The sequence below is a fragment of the Bubalus kerabau genome, chromosome 13 (genome assembly GCF_029407905.1).
Source record: "Bubalus kerabau isolate K-KA32 ecotype Philippines breed swamp buffalo chromosome 13, PCC_UOA_SB_1v2, whole genome shotgun sequence".
NCBI classification, from domain to species: domain Eukaryota; kingdom Metazoa; phylum Chordata; class Mammalia; order Artiodactyla; family Bovidae; genus Bubalus; species Bubalus kerabau.
In genome coordinates this window covers 11,162,965-11,187,923 of record NC_073636.1, presented here as the reverse complement: position 1 = coordinate 11,187,923, position 24,959 = coordinate 11,162,965, and the positions used below count along the sequence as shown (strand labels likewise).

Genomic DNA, 24,959 nt, shown 5'->3' with positions numbered 1-24,959 from the left:
GCAGTCTTCCTTTGGGCCCCTCTGCAGAGTTGCCTGATGTCAGAGGTCTCATCTGTCGGTACCTAACGAGATGCAAAGTTGTGAAGATGGAGATTGGAATTACTGCCAACCTTTTCTGTAGCTTCAGTACACCAATAAAAATACAGTAACAATCTCTGTGCCAACAGGCTCAGTAGACGGATGGCCTGAATATCCAGCTCAACTGGAGCCAAACCCAATTAAAAAGGAACGCATTCTTGGCCCAATCTCCATGCCATGCTTTGTGACCACGCTGGAAGCACCCTTTCTCCTCCCTCAGGCTGCCCGTGTCCTGGGCGAGGAGGCCAGCCTGGCCAGCGGCACCCCACCCCCTGCCCCAGCGGGGCTCTTACTGGCAGAAGCTCAGCTCCTGGCGGTAGCAGGCCAAGGCTGCCTGCTGGGCGGCCCCGCCCACCATCATAAGCTCCTTCTCCAGGGCCCAGGTCAGCTCCAAAAGGTTCACCTTCTCATCCACACTGAAGTCAAGGCTCTGAAAACACAAAGGCCCATCGGGCAGGCAGGATGAGTGGGTCTTCAGACATTTGCTGGCTCTCTCAGGCCCAGACCTCACTGTCCCAATACCATCCTTTTCTGTCTGCAAAGTCTCCCCCTCTTGAATGGAGCTTCTCCCCTGCTCCCATCCCTCTGGGGTACCTCTTCCCAGGTCCCTGTCAACACTGATGTCCCCCTCCCACAGTCAACATACAGCTCCTCCCCTCACTGTCCCTGCTTTAGAGGCGGGCATGACCCAGGCTGGACAGAGTCCCCCTTCTTGGACAAAGGGACAGACACAGAAGGGGGCATATGCAAGCAGAGGACTTTGGGGATTAATAGGGAGGCTGGAGAAGGGCTTTTCCTCTGTCAAAGCAAGTGTTGTATAGACCACGGGGTCCTGGGGAGCCGTGCAAGGGTGCTTGACCTGAAGCCAAGACCCAGAGACCAGGAGAGTCCTGACAACCCCCAGAGCTGGGACCCCCAAGCCTAAACATCCTCCTCCTTCCCCAGCTGATCACAAAGATCCCTGATGTCTTTCTCTTGCCATGTGTGACTTGAGTTCTTGCCATTTCAGACACAAAGAATCCTTAATATATCTCTAAACAGCACGAAGAAACATAGGAACAATGTGGGTTCTGTTGGTGGAAACGATTGATAGAGTGATGAGCCACAGCCAGGCATTTCCGAGAGTCACAGCCATTCCCCCTTGGGATTGGGGAAGGTAAAGTTAGAAGAACAGAAAAACTGTGCTTTCTGTATTTTACCACAGTAAGAAAAAGAGTGGGCTGGGAACATCCACGCACCTGCCGGTGGCCTAGTGACAACGCAGGTGGCGTGGCTGCTCTCTCAGTGACTGGTTGTGACTACAAGCTGCAGACACACGGGTGGGGCGGGCACATGGCAGGGCCCACGGGGAAGCCCTTTCTGTAAAGCGGGAGACGGGGACTTGAATCTCCACACTTCTCCATGGCCCCGAGGGCTTCTGGGAGAAAAATGACAGGACGCTAAAGCGTGAGGAGCAACTGGGAAGCTGCCGCCATGACATGCTGAAAGCATGCTTCTCAGCAATGAAATCAGGGAGGAGCAGAGGACGAAAAGGTCTGGGCAGCAGCTTCCAGATTAGAAAAACCGCACAACACGTGTGGGCCGCACCTTCTGGTGTCCACGCCCACGTGCTGCAGTCACTAAGAGGCCCTCCTGTCCTCCAGGACCCAGGATCGGCTCGGAGGCCGACACGTACTGCGGGGTGAGTCTGAGATACTGAAACCTACCCTCTAAAGGATTTGTTTCAGGCTGTAGGCTCTCTCTGCTGTGTACTTATTATGTTTCTAAGTTAAGAGGTCCTACATATCGATATCAAAAAATAAAGCAAAAAGTGAGGATGACGGGCCTTCCCTCCATAGGGCCTGTGTCTGCGAGGTTCTCTGTCCAGCCTCCCTCATGGGCAGCGGCTCCCCCCAATCCCCCCACCCAGACGCCTCTGCTGGGGCAGCCGCGTGACCGGCCCACACCTGCAAGACCTCCCTGCCATTGTGAACGCCCTCCTGGGCCCACAAGGAGATGATCTGCTCCGGGAAGGCGAAGCCGCTGCCGTCATCCACACTGCAGAAGAGGCGGGGGCCCGAGCACACGGACACGAGGGACGACGTGGTGGTCTGGCCAACACTCTCCTCTGGGACCTGCACACGGGGACCAGCGCTGTGAGGACCGCGGGCCTCCCCGCACACCTTCCGTGACCTCACCACCTGTGTTCGGCGGGCGCGGCCTCCCCCTGATTCCTGCTGCAGGGAACAGGGTGCCCAGAGGACCTGCGGGAACTGCAGGCTCCGCGGAGGCGACCCGGGCCCAGGGCTCAGGGCCGTCTGCCTGAGACCGTGCAGGGGGACACCCCAGCACCTGCAGGGCCCCCCGAAGTAACTTCTCTCTGAACAAGCAATGGCTTCCCGCTTGTCCTCCCAGAGGAAGAGCCTGGGAAGGCACACACGAGCCGAGGGAAACCCAGTCTATGCATAGAAACCCAAGATGGGCTTCAGAAGAGGCGGAGCGGCCTGAGCAGAGGGCACGTGACCTCAGGATTCAGGGCTGGAGACAAGAGCAGAAAAATCCCTCAGCCAGAAAGCTGACGGGTGAGGCTGAGGTGTGGCCGGTAAGCTGCTTCCTGCCCCAGGGAGGGCCCCCGGGACACGCATTGGCTGTTGGGGCCCGAACAAGGAGGAGCAGCGGCCCCCTCCTCTCTGAGGTGGGTGTCCCCAGACCACCAGACCCAGGGGCTCCCCTGATGGAGCAGGAGAACCTCGGTCTGCTGCACGAGGCCCCACACCTGCAGCCCGGTCACACTGGTGTCCACACGCACAGGACGTGGCCCCAGGGCCATGTCAGCGCTTCCTGGGCAGGATCAAGGGGCCGAGGCCCCTGGGAGGAGCCCTCCCCCGCAAGCTGTGGGCACCATGCAGTCCCTGCCCTCAGGTGGCCAGGCACTGTCCTCACTACCCCAAGTCATTCCCCATCTCAGTGGCTTCAGGGGCAGAAACCTGATTTTCAGACGCGCCCAGCCCAGCAGAGAACAAGGCCACACTGTTCCTGCACCACCGCCCACAAACTACAGGATCAACCACGTTGCCAAAGAGGCGGCAGCAAGACTCCCCAGGACAACCGTGCTCTGCGGTGGGAGAAGGATCCCTGACCACCCCGAGACAGACATGAACCAAACGCACCGGCCAACATCACAGTGTAAATAAAGTCTGCTTGACTCCAGCTGGACTCGTGCAGGATGAAAAATGGGAAGAACACAGCTCCAGGAGAGTCTGGAGGGCCAGTCCCGGGGAAGGCACGGCCCTGATAGTGACTCTGCCCCCCAGGGAGGAGGGACCGAGTGCTTTTGGTGGAATGCAGTGTACCCCAGGGAATCCATATGAGACCCCTATGAGGTGCGTCCACTTTACAGATGAGGAACCTGAGGCACAGAGAAGGCGAGCAGTTCACCTGTGGCGCATAGCCAGGCAGAAGCGATGTCAGGTCAGGTCACTCCAACCACCTCCTGGGCACCCACTCTGGGGACCAGGCAGAGAGCTCAGGCCTTCAGGAGAGTGATGGCAGTCACCTTGGGCTTCAAGACTTAATCGCCCCACCTTACCTGGTAATGAGACCAGGACCCGCTGGCTTTGACAAGCGGGGCCAGTTCCACCGGTCGAGGGGACCCATGATTGAACAGGCCAAGCTGGAGCTCCTCCAGACTCACTCTGCCATCCCCATCTTGGTCCAGCTTGTTGAACAGGTCTTCAAGTTCCTAAATAAAAGCGCCTCAGGCATCTGCTCAGAGGCTGCTCCCAAGCAGCCTTGACCGCCCCACCCAGGCCCAGCCCCCACCCCACCAAGCAGGCAGCTTGCTATCTGAGCACTGGCCTCCTGGCTGGGGCTTGTGAAATCCACACTCCTGTCAGTTTCCACCCAGCTGAGCATCCCTCATCTCCCAACAACCCATCCCAAGTCTGCTGTGAGAGAGTCTTTTGGATGGTGCGACATGTATGTGCAGGAAACGTGTGTATAGAATCTCAGCGGTTCACAGTCAGCAAGGCGGGGCCCATCCCATCGCACTGCCCCCTCCTCCCCTGGGTCCCGAAGGAGGGAAGGGCTGAACACAGCTGCCAGGGTCACACAGCCAGATGCTGTGGGCACAACCTTTGGGCTGGGCGGTAGGCCTAGGGAGACCAGAGAGGGGAGAGAGCTCCAGGCAGAGGGGCATCCCGCGTGAAGGTGGCCCGAGACCGACCGTCAGCACAAGCCCTGGGAGTCAGCACAGGATTTTAGGCCAGACAGTGATGACTGAATCTGTGTCTGAGGGTGAAGGGATTTTCCAGGCCCGGCACCAATCACAAAGACCCAGGCCTTTGGGGCAGTACGTCCCATCCCCTCTCACCTCCTTCGCCAGGCCCTGGAGCCCGATGCTCTGGCAGACCAGGGCCAGCTCCTCCTCTGTGAGGTGGCCGCTGCTGCCCACACCCAGCTCTTCCCAGAGGCCCCAGACCTGGCTCTCAGGGGTATCGAAGGAGTGGCTGCGGGGCTTCCGGGGGCTCCCGAAGACCTCAGAACCCCAGGTTGGCAGCTGGCCTGAAGCAAGGGAAACACACCAAGGCACTACTTTACTCTGAATTCAGATGGACTGACAGATGGGCAGAGGGACACATGTGAGAGTCAAACTTCCGATGGTGGCGACACGGGGCTCACTGTGCAATTCTTCCAACTTAATTCTATGCAAAATTTCACAATAAAAGGGGGGACTCTGCTGCATGTGGGCAAGGAATTCTCTGAAGGGAGCCTACAGAAGCTATAGCACCAGGAGCATACCTGCAAGCTTTGTACTTAGAATAAAAGGGCCAGGTTTAAAAAATTAACATCTAGAAGGTCTTCAAACCTACCCAAGGCAAAGAGCACAGTCCAACAAAGGCCGATGGCCCTGTCCCTTGGGCAGCCTCTCGCCCTGGCTTCATCTACCCCTGTTTGTTCTTGCCCACGTATTTCTTTTTTCGGTAATATTTATTGGGCTGCTCTGGGTCTTGGTTGCTGCATGTGAGATCTTTTTAGCTGTGGCATGCAAACTCTTAGTTACAGCATGGGGGCTCTAGTTCTCAGACAAGGGATGGAACCCGGGCCCCCTGCAATGGGACTGCGGAGTCCTAGACAATAGATCACCACAGAAGTCCCTGGCCCAAGAATTTGAAGGCAAATCCCAGCTGCCGTGTTCTCACCCCTGAGTGTTTCGTATGCACTCCTGACCCCAGTGCGACGATGGCCCTACAACCCAACAACGACGTCCCCGTTCTCTCCCAAGTCTCCCGACAGCTGATTTCTTCAACTCAGCATCAACGCAGAACCCTCCCTGTGTGTGTGGCTACTCCCCCAGAGTCGCTGGGTCACCTCCCACCCACCCCCCAGTCCCCGGCCTCCGGCCCTCCATCCCTAACATCTCCTGTAACCTGGAACTTAGCACCAAAGGCTAGTTTGGATGCAGGGTGAGTGTTATCTTTTTTCTTTTTTTTCCCCAGCAAAAACGCCCCGAGATGGGCTGTTTTCCATACAACCTCACATCAGGAGCCACAGGGGTCTTTGAGATGCAGACTCAGCAGTTGGGGTGACAGCCGGCCAGGTTTCATAGCCTTTCTACGTTAGCCAGGTGGCTTACTGAGGTTTCTGAAGCTTTGCCAGAGAAACACCCTTTGGGAGAGGACAGACCTTGGGGTGCCCACAGAGAGCTCTCTTTAGATAAGCAAGGCTTCAAAGCAGCGCTCCTTCCACCCCCAGACTGCACCGCCCTGCCCGACACAGGACGAGGGTCACCTGCACCTGACCAGACCCCGGCTCCTGGTCAGTGGTCTGAAGGTCTCCAGAGAGGAGTCATCTTGGCGTTTACTGTGATAACCCAATTAATAATCAGAAAGTCCTTTCCTGAGGGAAGCTAGGCCTCCATGCTCAGCAATGATGCTGTATATTGGGTTGAGGAAAACACAAGGAAAGGGCCACTTCCAAGACCCCTTCCAGCTTAAAACATCTGAAAGTTCTATGGAAAAATGGAAAAACAGGGACTTCTCTGAAGGTCTCATGATAAAGAATCCACCTTGCAATGCAGGGGACTCAGGCTCAATCCTTGGTCAGGGAACTCAGATCCCATGTGCCATGGAGCAACTAAGCCTGTGCCCTGCAACTAGACAGAAACCTGTGCACTGCATGAAAGATCCCAAATGACGTATGAAGATCCTGCATGCTACCACTAAGACTGACACAGCCAAATAAATACATTTTAAATTAAAAAATAAATAAATAAATAAATAAAGGCAGGAACCAAAAAAGGGGGAAAGCAATTCTGACACCAGGGTGTGTTCTCAGGGCTGGCAGAGACGGTAAGTTGAGCCCTGTGAGGTCTGACGTTAGTGTTTGTGCAGGAGTGTCAGTTCTAACCTGGATGGAAAGAAGCACCCAACCTGTCTCTGGGCAGAGAGCCCAAAATCACTCAGTGAATAACCTCCCCGGAGCCCTTCCTCTCATCCCCTAGATGTACTCTGAGCCCAGGGAATGTAGGAAGTGATTTTCGGACACAAAGAGGTCCATCTGCTTCATCCAGTAGCACAGACACTTGGTTCATTCGCCTGACGTCCCCACGCTCAACACTGAGCCAGCAACAGCCTCGGCCCCTGAGGACCACAGTCTGGATGGTGCTCAGCACCAGTGCAGACCTCTCACTCAGGAGAAGCTCTAGGTCAGTTCTGGTCTCCCGCTGGAGCTGTGGTCCTGCACATTCTGCCTTGTGACACACACTGGTGAGAGGCATCCTTAAGGGACCTGCACACCTACATGCTGATGCAAAGCACCTGTGACTGCCTTCCGGGTGCTCCACCAGGTTCCCAGGACCAGAGCCATGCAGGGCCTCTGGTGAGTGGGGAGGCTGCTGGCCCAGGCCTGGCACATTAGGAAGGAGTCCCCTGGCCCATGCCTGCTGGTCGGGAGGATCACTATGACCCTAGCCAACCAACTAGCTGCTCTCTTAGCCAGCAGCCCCTGCCCAAGGGTCTGACCTCAGGAATCTCAGAGCTGGGACCTCCCCAGGAGAAGTGCACCTAAGAGAGACCACCCACACTGGGCACCTGCCAGGAAATTCTCTTTCGCTGGCAGCCTGCTGCCTGACAGCCCAGCACTAACCAAAGGGGCATTCACAACAAGGCCAGGCTTTACCTTGGGCTTCAAACAATTCATTCTGAGGCTCCTTCGCACTGTCGGCTTCCTCATCAGACTTGAGACTCTGGAAAAACAGAAGAGAAGGACGTCAGCCACGATTAACCCGCAGTGGGTGCATCTGCCCCGTGGATAGACTTTCTGACACGAAGGCCCGAAGGCTCCCACAGTGGACAGCTCAAGGAGTCTCAGTGGGGACCCCGGAGGCATCCATCATGAGCCCACCAAGTTGTGCAGTGTGAGCCTTGCAAGGGCTAGACGCGGGTGACTGTGGCTTTTGCACACCTGCCCTTTCTACCCTCAGTCGATTAACCTTCCCCTCCTCCTGCAGGGCCAGGGCAGGGTGATGGTAAACAGGACATGCTCCGAGACCCCGTTTCTGAAGGAGGCTGCTCTGTGGCCAGAGCTGCCCTGCAGACAGTGAGACCCAGAGACACCTTACAACCAAACGTAGGTCCCCAAATAGCCCCTCTTCCAGCGATGAGATGCCCTTTCCCATCCTCCTGTGTCATGTCATGTGAGCAGTGACTGGGGGGGAGGCGGGTGCCAAGGCGGGGTCCACCCACCTCCACGCTTTCCAGGGACGTGGAGCGGCGAAGCTGGCTCCTCGCACTGGGTCTGGCCGGCTGCTCCACTAAACCTGGGGCTCCACCTGCAGCGCCACAGAGCTCGGGCTGGCTCCAACGGCCGTACCACTTAGAGCCGCTCACGTACTTTGGGGGCACAGCCCGAGAGGCAACTGGAAAGAAATGGGAGGCGTGTGGGGCTCTATAAAACAGACTCTGGGCCCACTTGTGCTTACAATGATGCAGATTCAGAGGTGCGATGTGCCTCTCGAGGACAGACAGAGAAAATGCCAGAACACAGGAAGTGGCCAACATGGGGCTGGGGCTGAGACAGCTAGGCTGGGAGACAGGAGTTTCCATCCTAAACTCTTGGTGTTTCCACGAAAATATGCTTTTGTTATGTGATAGAAAACTAATTTAAAAATCTAGCTTTTTACATAAAGAGGAGACAGGACTTTCCATCCTAAACTCTCAGTGTTTCCAGGCAAAATATGCTTTTGTTATGTGATAGAAAACTAATTTAAAAATGTAGCTTTTTACACAAAGAAATAACCTTCCAATAATCCAAGTGCTCTGGAGACCAGAAGGTCATTTCCCACCCACCTGACCCCACCCCACTACAGGACCCCACCTGGACAGGACACAGAGGCAAGGACCTCAGCACAGTCAGGGAGGCTCAGACTCCGCATGAGTCTAAAGTCCAGGGCAGAGGCAGGTGTGGACTTCACCTAGGGATTCCTGAGGCTCCCTTAAGCCGTAATACACCCCTGCACTTCCTTCTTCCCTCCTTACCTGCCCACATCTGTGGAGCAATGGGGACTCCGCAGGCGGAGAAGAAATGACACTGCCTCTGCAGGAACCTGTGTGGCCAGAGAGACTGGGGAGTGGGGGTGCGGCCTGGGCTGTGACAGGAGAGAACACAGGTTCGAAAGGAAGGAACCAGAAGGGGCCAGTGGGAGAGAAAGGCATAGGGTCCCAGGAAGCAAGGCCAGGCCAGGAAAACAGACCGTTTCACACAGGTGGGTCATGCTCCCAGGGACCACGTACCACCTCCCTTCTCTCCCCCTCACCCAAAACTGGCCCGCAGCCCCTGACCTTGGGAGCATCAGAAGAGGAGGCTGGGTCCAACCAGGCCTCCAGGAGAAACAGTGATACCGGCAACCCACAGAAACTGAGGACAAGGGAGGAGTCTGGGGCGGAAGATGCTGAGTTCCATGTGACAGAGGACATCTACGGCGGGCTGACCATGTTCCTGGACCCTGTGAGGTTATCATGGGCAGGGCCTGGCCCTGTAAACTCTCCCCATATGGGATTCCCAGGGCTGCTGGACAGGAGACGGCATTCCCACTGACAGGGAGGAAACGGGAGGCTTGAGCACCCCATGCGGGGAGCAGGGGCCTGCACGCAGGCTCCACACCTGCGCTGGTTTCTGTCTACACACAGGCTGTGGCTGGTTGCTGAGCGGGGAGCAGCAGAAGAGAAAGGCCGTGCCAGGTGGGAGTGGGCGGCGGGGACACACTCGGGAAACCAGGGGGGCCTGACGGCACGTGGACGCCCGCCTGGGGCTCCGCACTCGCCGCTCACCGGAGGTCGTGAGCCAGCACCGCACCTGCGCCCTTGGCCTGACTGGGCTTCTGCCGCTCCCCTCCTGAGATCCCCCGGTCAGCGTCCAGAGGCCCACCTGCCCTTGATGTGGTCCCCCCTTTCTTCATTGTTTCGGCTGCTCAGCAGTTTCCTGAGAGCAACGAGACACGCCGAGATCACGCACATTAGGACCGGTTCATGAATGTTCTCCTAAAGTGTCACCTCCTCCCTCCACCAGGGGGAAATGCGTCTCCAGGAACGTGTCCACGCGGCAAATCAGGCCAGGAGGGGGCAGCGTCTCAACACCCACAGAGCACAGAGCTGTGGCCTCTCGGTGGGAAGCTCTGGGGTCTCGGCCAGTCCCCACCCTCTGCCCAGATGGCCGGCAGACCACAAGGTCGGCCGCGCCCTGTGCCTCCTGTGTGCGCGTATTTATTCATAGGAGCAGAATACCAAACTCTGCAAGTTAAAAATACGTCGGTTTAGGATCTCACTGGTGGTCCAATGGTTAGGACTCTGCGCTGCCAATGCTGGGGGCAAAGGTTCAATCCCCAGTCAGGGAACTAATATCTTACCATGCCAAGTGGCATGGCCAAAAGATTAAACAAGCAAAAAAAATAAAACCAACTAAAATATTTTGGTTATGTGTTCTGTGATGGCCTTCACTGAAAGAGCAGGACTACTGAGAAGCAGAATGTTCTTCAAAACCCCAGGCATTTGGCCCCAGGGTGCCACGCACATTCCTGGAGCATCAAAGCACATGTTTCAATCATGTGGCCTGAGTTGGTGGGAAGGACCAGCAGGCAGATTAGAAAGCCCGAGAGAGGGATGCTGTGGGCTGGCCGGGGAAGCAGGAGAAGCCCACGGGGGACACCGGGAGGGTGGCCTCCTGGGAAGCACACAGCCCAGGAGGGCGGGGCCAGGGCTCGCTGGGCTCTCACCACAGGGGCCGCCGGGGTGCACCAGCCCCGGCCGAGCCACCTCAGGCAGGCCTATGACTGACCCACCAACGGACTGGCTAATTGAGGGAAGCTCTGAAAATTGAAAGAAGAGAAAAGCAGCACAAAACAAAACCGCGGTTGGTACAGAAAAGCACCAGTCACGAAGAGGACACAAGTTGCCAACTCACAGGAGTTCCAGCACAGAAAAGGGAGCGATGACATGGGCGTGGCCTTTCTCAGGCACCTTCATGCCCAGGGTCACACGATCACACCCTAAGTCAGGAAACGCAAGTGGCCTTCTTCCCACCTCATGGAAAGTAAAGGTGAGACAAAGCAACCAACCACCCGACCCTTCAGGTCCCAGGGCAGCCATTGACAAGCTGGCTCCTCCCCCTGGTCAGACTTCTCCCCCGGTCAGACTCCACCCTTCAGACTCCTCCCCCTGGTAAGACTCCACCTCCTTATCAGACTCCTCCCTCCGACTAGACTCCACCCTAGTCAGACTCCGCCCCCTTATCAGACTCCTCCCCCGCCAGGCTCCTCCCCCCCAGGTCAGGGCTCCCACATGGCTCCAGCAGGAGGCGGTGGGACACCAATGGATTTCAGCCCCAGGGGAGGCCACAAGTGCTTCCCCAAGCGCCAAGCTCCAGACTAGAAAACCTCACCTGAGTAATGGGTACGATCAGCCACAGGATTTTGGGGGTTTGGGGAGGTCTGGGGCAGGGTCACTGGAATCTACATGAAAGGTACATAACCCCCAAACCTCCCAATGGCACCCACTGCCCCAGTCATGCACCTGCTCCCGACCATGGCCCCACCCGGGGTGTGGGAACAGACCAGGGGCCTGTGTGAGGCAGACGCCTCAAAACTCTGACCCGTGCTGGAGGGAGGGACCCACTGGCCACTGCACTTGCCCTCCCAGCACTCCTCAAATGCAGCCCCGACCGGTTATCCAGCCAGAGCACGGCAGGCACTGCCAGCCAAGGGGTTGGCCCATCTTCTAAGGAGCACGTCCGCCATCACCTTCCCACTGGACCCACAGTCCATACCTCCAACCAGGCCTCCCTCCAGAATTCTCCCTCCACCTCCTGACCAGTTTCAAAGCCCCTCTTCACTTGTTTTGAAATATTACCTTTGTTCCACTGGCCCCACTAGAAACCAGGATTCTAACAAGTCCGAGGACCACAGAGCACTACTGTCTGAGGCAGAAGACAGGCGGAAGGCTGGCTCAGCTGGTGGCATCCTGCTTGCTCCACAAGCCTCCCAGCCTGGCCAGCACCTTAACACCTGCACAGCACTTTTGATGATCAAATTCTTCCACTCCTCCATACACACTTTATCTTTTTCACACCCTTTGCTGTAAGGACATCACTTGATATTACTTGACATTTGTGGGATTGTGACTTATAATAAATATGAATTTGGTCTTCCTCCGATCCCTTGCACAACTTCTAAAACCCTCAGAATTTCCTAAGTGATGAGAGCAACCACACCCAAGTTCATCCTGATGAAGTGACTTTGAGAACCATACCTTGAGATGGGCTGGTTGCCAGGGAAACCTACGATGTGATTAGAGGTTGGAACTTTCAGCCCTACCCCTGACCTCCAGGGAGGTCAGAGGCTGGATGTTGAGTTCAATCACTGATGCCCCATCACTGGATCAGTCATGATTGTGTAATGAAGCCTCCATAAACCCCAAAAGGACGGGATTCAGAGAGTTTCTGGGTTGGTGAACAGGGGGAGACTGGGGAAGAGTGAAGCCTGGAAAGGGGGTGGGGGCTCTGAGCCTCTTCCCACAAGCCCATACATCACTCACCCTGAGTTATATTCTTTTGTAATAAACAGCTGATCCAGTAATGGGTTTCCCTGCATTCCATGAGCTGCTCTAGCAAATTAACTGAACCTAAGGAGACCAGAATGTGGTCCAGTGGAGAAGGGAATGGGAAACTACTTCAGTATTCTTGCCTTGAGAACCCCATGAACAGTATGAAAAGGCAAAATGATAGGATACTGAAAGAGGAACTCCCCAGGTCAGTAGGTGCCCAATATGCTACTGGAGATCAGTGGAGAAATAACTCCAGAAAGAATGAAGGGATGAAGCCAAAGCAAAAACAATACCCAGTTGTGGATGTGACTGGTGATAGAAGCCAGGCCTGATGCTGTAAAGAGCAATATTGCATAGGAACCTGGAATGTCAGGTCCATGAATCAAGGCAACTTGGAAGTGGACAAAAAAGAGACGGCAAGAGTGAACGTCGACATTCTAGGGATCAGCGAACTAAAATGGACTGGAATGGGTGAATTTAACTCAGATGACCATTATATCTACTACTGCAGGCAGGAATCCCTCAGAAGAAATGGAGTAGCCATCATGGTCAACAAAAGAGTCCGAAATGCAGTACTTGGATGCAATCTCAAAAGCGACAGAATGATCTCTGTTCGTTTCCAAGGCAAACCATTCAATATCACAGTAATCCAAGTCAATGCCTCAACCAGTAACGCTGAAGAAGTTGAAGTTGAATGGTTCTACGAAGACCTACAAGACCTTTTAGAACTAACACCCCAAAAAGATGTCCTTTTCATTATAGGGGACTGGAATGCAAAGTAGGAAGTCAAGAAACACCTGGAGTAACAGGAAAATTTGGCCTTGGAATACGGAATGAAGCAGGGCAAAGACTAATAGAGTTTTGCCAAGAAAATGCACTGGTCATAACAAACACCCTATTTCAACAACACAAGAGAAGACTCTACACATGGATAGCATCAGATGGTCAACACCGAAATCAGATTGATTATATTCTTTGCAGCCAAAGATGGAGAAGCTCTATACAGTCACCAAAAACAAGACCAGGAGCTGACTGTGCCTCAGATCATGAACTCCTTATTGCCAAATTCAGACTTAAATTGAAGAAAGTAGGGAAAACCACTAGACCATTCAGGTATGACCTAAATCAAATCCCTTATGATTATACAGTGGAAGTGAGAAATAGATTTAAGGGCCTAGATCTGATAGATAGAGTGCCTGATGAACTATGGAATGAGGTTCGTGACACTGTACAGGAGACAGGGATCAAGACCATCTCCAAGGAAAGAAATGCAAAAAAGCAAAATGGCTGTCTCGGGAGGCCTTACAAATACCTGTGGAAAGAAGAGAACTGAAAAGCAAAGGAGGAAAGGAAAGATATAAGCATCTGAATGCAGAGTTCCAAAAAATAGCAAGAAGAGATAAGAAAGCCTTCTTCACTGATCAATGCAAAGAAATAGAGGAAAACAATAGAATGGGAAAGACTAGAGATCTCTTCAAGAAAATCAGAGATACCAAGGGAACATTTCATGCAAAGATGGGCTCAATAAAGGACAGAAATGGTATGGACCTAACAGAAGCAGAAGATATTAAGAAGAGGTGGCAAGAATACACAGAAGAACTGTACAAAAAAGATCTTCAAGACCAAGATAATCACGATAGTATGATCACTCACATAGAGCCAGACATCCTGGAATGTGAAGTCAAGTGGGCCTTAGAAAGCATCACTACGAATAAAGCTAGTGAAGGTGATGGAATTCCAGTTGAGCTATTTCAAATCCTGAAAGATGACGCTGTGAAAGTGCTGCACTCAATATGCCAGCAAATTTGGAAAACTCAGCAGTGGCCACAGGACTGGAAAAGGTCAGTTTTCATTCCAATCCCAAAGAAAGGCAATGTCAAACAATGCTCAAACTACTGCACAATTGCACTCATCTCACATGCTAGTAAAGTAATGATCAAAATTCTCCAAGCCAGGCTTCAGCAATACGTGAACCGTAAAATTCCAGATGTTCAAGCTGGTTTTAGAAAAGGCAGAGAAACCAGAGATCAAATTGCCAACATCCGCTGGATCATCGAAAAATCAAGAGAGTTACAGAAAAACATCTATTTCTGCTTTGTTCGCTATGCCAAAGCCTTTGACTGTGTGGATCACTATCAACTGTGGAAAATTCTGAAAGAGATGGGAATACCAGACCACCTGACATGCCTCTTGAGAAACCTATATGCAGGTCAGGAAGCAACAGTTAGAACTGGACATGGAAAACCAGACTGGTTACAAATAGGAAAAGGAGTATGTCAAGGCTGTATATTGTCACCCTGCTTATTTAACTAATATGCAGAGCACATCATGAGAAAGGCTGGGCTGGAAGAAGCGCAAGCTGGAATCAAGATTGCCAGGTGAAATATCAATAACCTCAGATATGCAGATGACACCACCCTTATGGCAGAAAGTGAAGAGGAACTAAAAAGCCTCTTGATGAAAGTGAAAGAGGAGAGTGAAAAGGTTGGCTTAAAGCTCAACATTCAGAAAACGAAGATCATGTCATCTGGTCCCATCACTTTATGAGAAATAGATGGGGAAACAGTGGAAACAGTGTCAGACTTTATTTTTGGGGGTTCCAAAATCACTCCAGATGGTGATTGCAGCCATGAAACTAAAAGACGCTTACTCTTTGGAAGAAAAGTTATGACCAATCTAGATAGCATATTGAAAAGCAGAGACATTACCTTGCCAACAAAGGTCCGTCTAGTCAAGTCTATGGTTTTTCCAGTAGTCATGTATGGATGTGAGAGTTGGACTGTAAAGAAAGCTGAGTGCTTAAGAATTGATGCTTTTGAACTGTGGTGTTGGAGAAGACTCTTGAGAGTCCCTTGGACTGCAAGGAGATCCAACCAGTCCATTCTGAAGGAGATCAGCCCTGGGATTTCTTTGGAAGGAATGATGCTAAAACTGAAACTCCAGTACTTTGGCCACCTCAAGCAAAGAGTTGACTCATTGGAAAAGACTCTAATGTTGGGAGGGATTGGGGGCAGGAGGAGAAGGGACAACAGAGGATGAGATGGCTGGATGGCATCACTGACTCGATGGACGTGAGTCTGAGTGAACTCCGGGAGTTGGTGATGGACGGGGAGGCCTGGTGTGCTGCGATTCATGGGGTCAAAAAGAGTTGGACACGACTGAACGACTGAACTGAACTGAACTGAACTGGAGGAGGCCATGGGCACCTCCGATCTTTAGCCAGTGGGTCAGAAGCACAAGGTGACAAGCTGGGCTTGAGATTGTTGTCTGAAGGCAGTGCGGTCTTAGCCTGTGGAGTCTGCAGCTGTGTCCAGGGAGATGGTGTCAGAATGCAGTTGAACTGCAGGACACCTAGCTGGTGTTGCAAAATGGCCTGATGCAGGGGAAACTACAGACATCTAGTGACCAAAAGTGCCAGGGTATGCAGAGGATTTTGTGCAGTGCAGAAGAAAACACAAGACTTTCCCCTTCCAGAACCATTGAACAAATAAGGAAGCCAAATAAGAAAACACCCAGGTGCTGGTCCCAGTCCATGCAGCTGGGGAACATAGACCTGCTGCGTTGTTCAGGTATAACTTCATACTCCAGAAGTCACAGAATCATGGAAAGAGATGTAAAGAAGACCAGAAAGGCCTCTTACCTGACTCCAAAGACCCACTATCTTCATCTGAGGAGGCAAGACCAGCCTGGGATGACAACACAGCTATGAAACCGTCCTTAAATTCCTCGAAGTTAACCTGTGAATTTGAGAAAAGCGGTCAACACTGCTTTCTACAGGCCACATACGTAACACACTGGGCTTTGAGGTTTTCTCAGATGGAAGATCTTATATTGCCTTCAGCACTGAGGACATTTATTTTTTCAAATATTTCAGTTCAGTTCAGTTCATTCACTCAGTCGTGTCCAACTCTTTGAGACCCCATGAATCGCAGCACACCAGGCCTCCCTGTCCATCACCAACTCCCGGAGTTCACTCAAACTAATGTCCATCAAGTCGGTGATGCCATCCAGCCATCTCATCCTCTGTCGTCCCCTTCTCCTCCTGCCCCCAATCCCTCTCAGCATCAGAGTCTCTTCCAATGAGTCAACTCTATGCATGAGGTGGCCAAAGTACTGGAGTTTCAGCTTTAGCATCATTCCTTCCAAAGAACACCCAGGACCGATTGCCTTTAGAATGGACTGGTTGGATCTCCTTGCAAATATTTACTTAAGGTTTTAAAAAACTGAAGATATAGTAAGGCAGTTAAGAGTGAATCATATATAGCTTTTATTATGTTGAGGTATGTGCCTTCTATTCCTGCTTTCTGGAGAGTTTTTATCATAAATGGATATTGAATTTTGTCAAAGGCTTTCTCTGCATCTATTGAGATAATCATATGGTTTTTATTTTTCAATTTGTTAATGTGGTGTATTACATTAATTGATTTGCGGATATTGAAGAATCCTTGCATCCCTGGGATAAAGCCCGCTTGGTCATGGTGTATGATCTTTTTAATGTGTTGTTGGATTCTGATTGCTAGAATTTTGTTAAGGATTTTTGCATCTATGTTCATCAGTGATATTGGCCTGTAGTTTTCTTTTTTTGTGGCATCTTTGTCAGGTTTTGGTATTAGGGTGATGGTGGCCTCATAGAATGAGTTTGGAAGTTTACCTTCCTCTGCAATTTTCTGGAAGAGTTTGAGTAGGATAGGTGTTGGCTCGTCTCTAAATATTTGGTAAAATTCAGCTCTGAAGCCGTCTGGTCCTGGGCTTTTGTTTGCTGGAAGATTTCTGATTACAGTTTCAATTTCCGTGCTTGTGATGGGTCTGTTAAGATTTTCTATTTCTTCCTGGTTCAGTTTTGGAAATTTGTACTTTTCTAAGAATTTGTTCATTTCTTCCAAGTTGTTCATTTTATTGGAATATAATTGCTGATAGTAATCTCTTATGATCCTTTGTATTTCTGTGTTGTCTGTTGTGATCTCTCCATTTTCATTTCTAATTTTATTGATTGGATTTTTCTCCCTTTGTTTCTTGATGAGTCTGGCTAATGGTTTGTCAATTTTATTTATCCTCTCAAAGAACCAGCTTTTGGCTTTGTTGATTTTTGCTATGGTCTCTTTTGTTTTTTTTGCATTTATTTCTGCCCTAATTTTTAAGACTTCTTTCCTTCTGCTAGCCCTGGGGTTCTTCATTTCTTCCTTTTCTAGTTGCTTTAGGTGTACTTAGGTTATTTATTTGACTTTTTTCTTGTTTCTTGAGGTATGCCTGTATTGCTATGAACTTTCCCCTTAGCACTGCTTTTACAGTGTCCAACAGGTTTTTGGTTGTTGTGTTTTCATTTTCATTCGTTTCTATGCATATTTTAATTTCTTTTTTGATTTCTTCTGTGATTTGTTGGTTATTCAGCAGCATGTTTTTCAGCCTCTATATGTTGGAATTTTTAATAGTTTTCCTCCTGTAATTGAGATCTAATCTTACTGCATTGTGGTCAGAAAAGATGCTTGGAGTGATTTCAATTTTTTTAAATTACCAAGGCTAGATTTATGGCCCAGGATATGATCTATCCTGGAGAAGTTTCCGTGTGCGCTTGAGAAAAAGGTGAAATTCATTGTTTTGGGGTGAAATGTCCTATAGATATCAATTAGGTCTAACTGTTCTATTGTATCATTTAAAGTTTGTGTTTCCTTGTTAATTTTCTGTTTAGTTGATCTATCCATAGGTGTGAGTGGGGTATTAAAGTCTCCCACTAGAACACTTTTTAACACCATACACAAAAATAAACTCAAAATGGATTAAAGATCTAAATGTAAGACCAGAAACTATAAAACTCCTAGAGGACAACAGAGGCAAAACACTCTCTGACATAAATCACAGCAGGATCCTCTATGACCCACTTCCCAGAATATTGGAAATAAAAGCAAAAATAAGCAAATGGGACCTAATTAAAATTAAAAGCTTCTGCACAACAAAGGAAACTATAAGCAAGGTGAAAAGACAGCCTTCAGAATGGGAGAAAATAATAGCAAATGAAGCAACTGACAAACAACTAATCTCAAAAATATACAAGCAACTCCTGCAGCTCAATTCCAGAAAAATAAATGACCCAATCAAAAAATGGGCCAAAGAGCTAAACAGGCATTTCTCCAAAGAAGACATACAGATGGCTAACAAGCACATGAAAAGGTGTTCAATATCACTCATTATCAGAGAAATGCAAATCAAAACCACAATGAGGTACCATTTCACGCCAGTCAGAATGGCTACGATCCAAAAGTCTACAAGCAATAAATGCTGGAGAGGATGTGGAGAAAAGGGAACCCTCTTACACTGTTGGTGGGAATGCAATCTAATCTAGTACAGCCACTATGGAGAACAGTATGGAGATTCCTTAAAAAACTGGAAATAGAACTGCCTTGCTGCTGCTGCTGCTGCTAAGTCGCTTCAGTCATGTCCGACTCTGTGCGACCCCAGAGACAGCAGCCCACCAGGCTTCCCCGTCCCTGGGATCCTCCAGGAAAGAACACTGGGGTGGGTTGCCATTTCCTTCTCCAATGCATGAAAGTGAAAAGTGAAAGTGAGGTTGCTCAGTCGTTCTCGACTCTTAGCAACCCCATGGACTGCAGCCTACCAGGCTCCTCTGTCCATGGATTTTCCAGGCAAGAGTACTGGAGTGGGGTGCAATTGCCTTCTCTGAGAACTGCCTTATGGCCCAGCAATCCCACTGCTGGGCATACACACCGAGGAAACCAGAAGTGAAAAGACACGTGTTCCCCAGTTTTCATCGCAGCACTGTTTATAATAGCCAGGACACGGAAGCAACCTAGATGTCCATCAGCAGATGAATGGATAAGAAAGCTGTAGTACATATATGCAATGGAGTATTACTCAGCCATTAAAAAGAATATTTGAATCAGTTCTAATGAGGTGGTTGAAACTGGAGCCTATTATACAGAGTGAAGTAAGCCAGAAAGAAAAACACCAATACAGAATACTAATGCATATATATGGAATTTAGAAAGGTGGTAACGATAACCCTGTATGTGAGACAGCAAAAGAGACACAGATGTATAGAACAGTCTTTTGGACTCTGTGGGAGAGGGAGAGGGTGGGATGATTTGGGAGAAATGCATTGAAACATGTATATCATATAAGAAACAAATCGCCAGTCCAGGTTCGATGCAGGATACAGGATGCTTGGGGCTGATGCATTGGGATGACCCAGAGGGATGGTACGGGGAGGGAGGTGGGAGGGGGGTTCAGGATGGGGAACACGTGTATACCCGTGGCGGATTTATGTTGATGTATGGCAAAACCAATACAATATTGTAAAGTAATTAGCCTCCAATTAAAATAAATAAATTTAAATTAAAAAAAAAGAGTTAATCATAAGCCCTTCACCAAAAAACACTATTAACAACTCCATAAAAGGAAATTAGATAACATAATTAGAAAAAAGGTGCAGAAAAGATGTGTCTGATGACCACAAACATTAACACATAAAGAAATATCCATGCCTTCACTACCCACCACGAAAGAGAACATGCCAGCATGTAGGCTAGTCCTCCACCAAGGTTTCTTTCCTGATTAAATCCCCCGCCCCTACACTGGGGGGGAAAAAAAGCTCTGAACAGTCACACATATGTCCCAAGAGTTTTTCTGGAGTATACGCACCTAAGAATGGGATTGCTGAGTCACAGAATATACATCCATATCCTCTCGGTAAATTGAATCTTTTGTCACTATACAATGCTGACCCTCTTCAGTTCAGTAATGCTTTTTACCCTAGAGACTAGCTTTCTTATGGAGCTTGAAAGTTTCATATTAACCAGTTTTACCCTCTTCAGGGACAACACAAAGCCTGTCTGATACTTTTGTGCCTTTGTTATCATTTAACTCCTTACAAGATATTTTTGTTTTATATAGTCAGTGTTCATTTAGAATTATTCAAATATTTGCCACTTTGTTTTTCATTTCTTCCTTCATTTCCGACCTTCTGCCTGGGATAGTTTTCCATCTATTTGAAATAGATCTTTGAGACTTGTGTGTTTTCTTAAGTATGCTGGTGCTAAGCTCTTTTAGTGTGATTGTCTGAAATGTTTTAATTTCACTTTGATTCTTTTTTCAGCAAAAACATAATTTATTAAAAGAATATTGGAAATGATCCAGATGTGCCTAAAGAAAATGGGTAAATAAACTGTGATTCAGTCAGACAATGAAAGATGACAACAGGGGGAAAATAAAACACTGATAGAGACAACATATTGACACTGACCGACACTATCTGAATATAGATTGCAGACATGATACTGAGTGAAAGAACCAGAGGATGCACTGAGCATGTGCTGTATACATCCACCTGTATGAAGTTCAGAAACAGGCAAACAAATCTATGCTCTTCTCATCAAGATGGCCAGAGGGACCACAGGGGCACCTGAGGAGGGATGCGGGATGCTGGGGGCCCAGGTATGCTTGGAACGGATGTTCACTGAGCTGCACACTTCCCAACTCTTTTCTCTACCTGTGCTTCACCTGAAGTCACACAGAAAGAAATCAACGCAAGAGATACTTGTAGGTCAAAATGTCACCAGAATGTGCTAGAAAAGCAGGCCTGGGGCTGTAGGTCCAAGCATGCTTCCCACACCTGGCACAGAACTCGAATGAGCACATTTCTATTGCTGCCTCTGAGCACTAAACGCAGCTGTTGGCTGTGGAACGTCTCTGCCTGGGTTACACACGTATCAGACTTGAAGGTGGACTACTCATATGTGTGTTTATCTTCTGGCTCCCCAACTAGCACGGGGTCTCATGGCTAACACATTGTAAATACTCAGCAAATGTCTATCAGATGTGTTGGTCTCTATATCCTTTCAAAACTGAGCAGAATTCACCTTCTCAAGGAGACATTCTTTCACTCTTCTTCTTTTTTTAAAAAAAGTTCTATTGATTTACTTTTGGCTGTGCTGGGTCTTCTTGCTGCATGCAGGCTTTCTCCATTTGTGGCAAGTAGGGGCTACTCTTCCTTGTGCTGTATGGACTTACCATTCTAGTAGCCCTCACTGGAAGGTGGGCGTGAATTTGCTAAACTGCTAACATGACAAAGTCTGAAGCCTCTTCTCTCTTTTTTAGGATGATGCATCAATTTCATCAGGTGGATCCATTAATGTATTGTTGTTCAGTCACAAGTCATGTCCAAATTTTTGCGATCCCATGGACTGCAACACACCAGGCTTCCCTTGTCCCTCACCATCTCCCAGAGTTTGCCCGAGTTCATGTCATGTCGGTGATGCCATCCAACCATCTCATTCTCTGTTGTCCCCTTCTCCTCCCCATCCTTAATTTTTCCCAGCATCAGAGTCTTTGCCAAGGAGTTGGCTCTTCCCATCAGTGGCCAGAGTACTGGAGCTTCAGCTTCAGCATCAGTCCTTCCAATGAATATTCCAGGTTGATTTCCTTTAGGATTGACTGGTTTGATCTCCTTTTGATTCAAAAATCTTCTCCAGCACCACAATTCAAAAGCATCAATTCTTTGGCACTCAGCCTTCTTTATGATTCAACTCTCACATCCATACATGACTGCTGGAAAAACCACTGCTTTGACTATATGGACCTTAACTAAGCTCATATTGAAAAGGCTGTGTCCAGACTTTTGCCATGTGGATCAATACTAGAAAGAATATTCTTGCATAGCTTTCATCTCACAGAGATATTATATTGCTTTCATTTTACACTCCTACCTTCTAGGTGTTGCCTAGCACATAATAAGTGCTCAAAAATACTTGTTGAGGGACTTCCCTGGTAGTCCAGTGGCTACGACTCCAAGCTCCCAATGCAGGGGACCCAGCTCCACTGCTGGTCAGGGAACTAGGTCTCACATGCCACAGCTAAGAGTTTGAATGCCCCACTTAAAGATCCCACATGTCACCGGGAAGACTGGTGCAGCTAAATAAATAAATAAATATTAAAAAAAAAAAAAAAAAAACCTTGTTGACTACATGGGAGCAGAATGAAACGGCCATTTTGTTTGATCCAATCTCAGATTTCTTTTGCGTCTTTGATAATACTTATCAGCTTTCTTCTGAGCTATCAAATAGGAGGGGATTTGGGAATTTTCTGGTGGTTTAGTGGTTAGGACTCTGCACTCTCACAGCCAAGAGCCCAGGTTCAACCCCTCGTTGGGGAACTAAGATCCCACAAGCTGTGTAGCGTTAACAAAAAAACAAAGAAAGCAGGAGGGAATCTGATGGCTGAGTGTGCTGCTGCTTTATCTGATGCCATTTGACTGTATTTCTGTGTCCTCTCCCATCACAGCTCACAAAAGGAGGAAGGACCAGGATAAAAAACATCAAGGAAACCAGATAACCTGCTTATGCTGTTTTAACCAGTGTTGATTTTCACAAATGTGCCTTTTGCTCACCTAGCCCTCGAATACAATTCGAGGTGATATCAAGAGGGGCTAGGACATGAGTGATCAAAATCACACCCGATTTTTTTCCTGGCCACACCACGAATGGCATGTGGCATCTTAGTTCACCAGCCAGGGATGGAACAAGTTCCCCCTGCAGTGGAAGCACGGAGTCTTAACCGCTGGACCACGAGGGAAGTTCCCACACCTGAGCCTTAAGTCCATAAAGAAAAAGCAGTAGAGGGGAAGGTGACCGAGCAGCGTGAGGCGGGCGTGTGAGGCAGAGTCCTCCTCGCCGCAGGAGCAGCTCTGCTGACAGCACTGCCCACCCGGGCTCTGGGGAGTGACAGGAGTCAGATTCGCCTGGAAGCTCCCCCAGGGCCAGCAGGGAAGGGTTTTAGGTTGTTCTTCAAGAACCAACTCAGGCTGGAATTTTTTTTCTCATTCAAAATGAGACCAGTTTTACTGAGTTCTGTGGGGGGAAAAATACTCTTCCTTCAAAGGTAAGATGACCAACACAATTATAGGCACTGCCTTTTTGTTTCTGTTTTTTTTTTGCAGTCTGTGGGATCTCAATTTCCAAACCCGGGCCCCTGGCAGCGAAAGCCCAGATTCCTAACTACTGGACCACTAGGGAATTCCCAGGCCCTGGTTTTGAAATGAACATGTGTACCTCCCTGGTGGTCTAGTGGTTAAGAATCCACCTGCCAAGGGAATGGACATGGGGTTCGATCCCTGGTCTGGGTAGATCCCTCATGCTGTAGAGCGGCTAAGCCCAAGCACCACAACTACTGAGCCTGTACTCTCGAGCCGGGGCTCTGCAACAGAAGCCACTGCAATGAGGGACGAAGAACAGCCCCCACTCGCTGCAACTGGAGAAAGCCTACACGCAGCAACGACCGAGGGCAGCAAAAAAAAAAAAAAAAATTCATTAATTACAAGCATAAAATGAATATGTTACATCTGGACACATTTAAGAAACAGGAACACTAAGAAGCTTCTCAGTGTTCCTGTCAGGAAAGCAAGGCATGGTCCAGGCTTCAGATGACCTTTCTAGTCGACCTTGAACTTACTAGAGCAAAGAACTCCACGCACACTTTCTTCCTATCTGGGACAGATACACTCAGAGGGCACCTCTGAAGGCAGGGAGCGTTTGTTCCTGCAACAGCAACGCGCGATGTTTTGCCCAGCTGCTGGACAAATTTCACGCTGGGCAATTCTATGAGAAAATCTGCCTTCGAGGTACTTCGAAGCTGCCTCTGAATGACCCAGCACGTGAGCTGCACACAGATCTCTGTGTTTTGTGAACCATCCATAACAACCTTCCACTCCCCGGACAAATCAGCCGTTAAACATCTTTCTGGAAAAGCAGAACAAAAACAAATCTCTGGAAGTTACTATGCTTAAAAAAGGGCAATCTTAAGAAACCTCTTTCTACAACACAAGAGTTCCATGAAAGGAAAAATAGCATCCCATGCCCTCCTAACTTTCCTTTGATGAATATCTCTAGTCAACTGGTGTTTCTCAGACGCCCACAGCTGTCACCACGGGCTCTCCATGCTTTTCTCTGCGAGAATGAAGTCCAGTACCCACCCTGGCAAACTGGTTGTTTCCGAGAAGTGTGTGCAGGAGGACAGGCAGCTGTTTTTCCAGATGGAGCTTCAGGCAGAGCTGGGTCAGCTCCTCCCGGTCCAGGAAGCCTGTCCCCGTGGTGTCACAGCTGCTGTAGACGTCCCTAAGTTGCGAAACGTAGCGGTTCTCTTCCTCTTTGTCCATCCCATCGCAGGCCACGTGCAGCAGGACAGGAAGACGCCACGCCGTCGGACTGGCCCTCGCCTCCCTCCACTGTCCCGGGGCGCCGGGCAGTGTGGTCCAGGGCAGGGTAAGAGCTGGGGTGTGGGCACCAGGGTCTGCTCAGGGTGCGCAAGGCTGGAGGAGGTCAGTGAGGCTAGAGATGTGTTTGCAGGGAATCCATCCTCTACTGGCTTGAAAAACCAGAATTACTTTGTTCTGTTAAAAAAAAAAAAAAAGTACCTAATACAGAATAATCAAAAAAAAAAAAAAACAGGTAAGTATAAAGAGGACCAAAGTCATCCAAAATTTCATCACCTAAAAAAATATCATTATTACTATTTTGGCAAATATTCACTCTGTGTTTTTCTCTATGCACTTACACACAGGACCTGCTGGGTGCCTGGCACTCCTGCCCTAGGATTCCAGTCTTGGGCAGAACTCAGGTGTGGGGCTGGAGGTCAGAGGGCACCGAAAGCCCTCTCAAGAGCAGTGATGAGCCAGCCCTATCCTGAGGGGGCTCGCTGAACCGTAGCCCCCTCCCAATTCCACTCAAGGGCTGATTCAGGGGCGAGGGCCCCCACCCTGGGCCCACTGTCACCCCGGTCATGCCAGCTTTGCACATCACAGCT

At 49.7% G+C, this 24,959-nt stretch overlaps 1 protein-coding gene across 8 annotated transcripts in view; it reads right to left on the bottom strand.

The window, feature by feature from the left end:
- The window catches only part of LOC129625324 (ninein-like protein), a 94,771-nt gene that overhangs the window by 32,949 nt on the left and 36,863 nt on the right, over nt 1-24,959 (bottom strand). For 7 of the 8 annotated variants that reach the window (XR_008701346.1, XR_008701347.1, XR_008701348.1 and 4 more), the window contains exons 2-9: nt 24,130-24,546; nt 15,793-15,889; nt 7,803-7,975; nt 7,237-7,303; nt 4,430-4,620; nt 3,647-3,799; nt 2,025-2,192; nt 372-508 (exon numbers count right to left, since the gene is read on the bottom strand). Coding sequence is in view for 4 of the 8 variants with exons in the window: in XM_055543472.1 (XP_055399447.1) it covers nt 372-508; nt 2,025-2,192; nt 3,647-3,799; nt 4,430-4,620; nt 7,237-7,303; nt 7,803-7,975; nt 15,793-15,889; nt 24,130-24,312 (1,169 nt within the window). In the remaining 4 variants the exon portion in view is untranslated. Of the gene's footprint in view, nt 1-371; nt 509-2,024; nt 2,193-3,646; nt 3,800-4,429; nt 4,621-7,236; nt 7,304-7,802; nt 7,976-15,792; nt 15,890-24,129; nt 24,547-24,959 lie in introns of those variants that run through there. The other variant, XM_055543475.1, reaches the window with a different exon arrangement.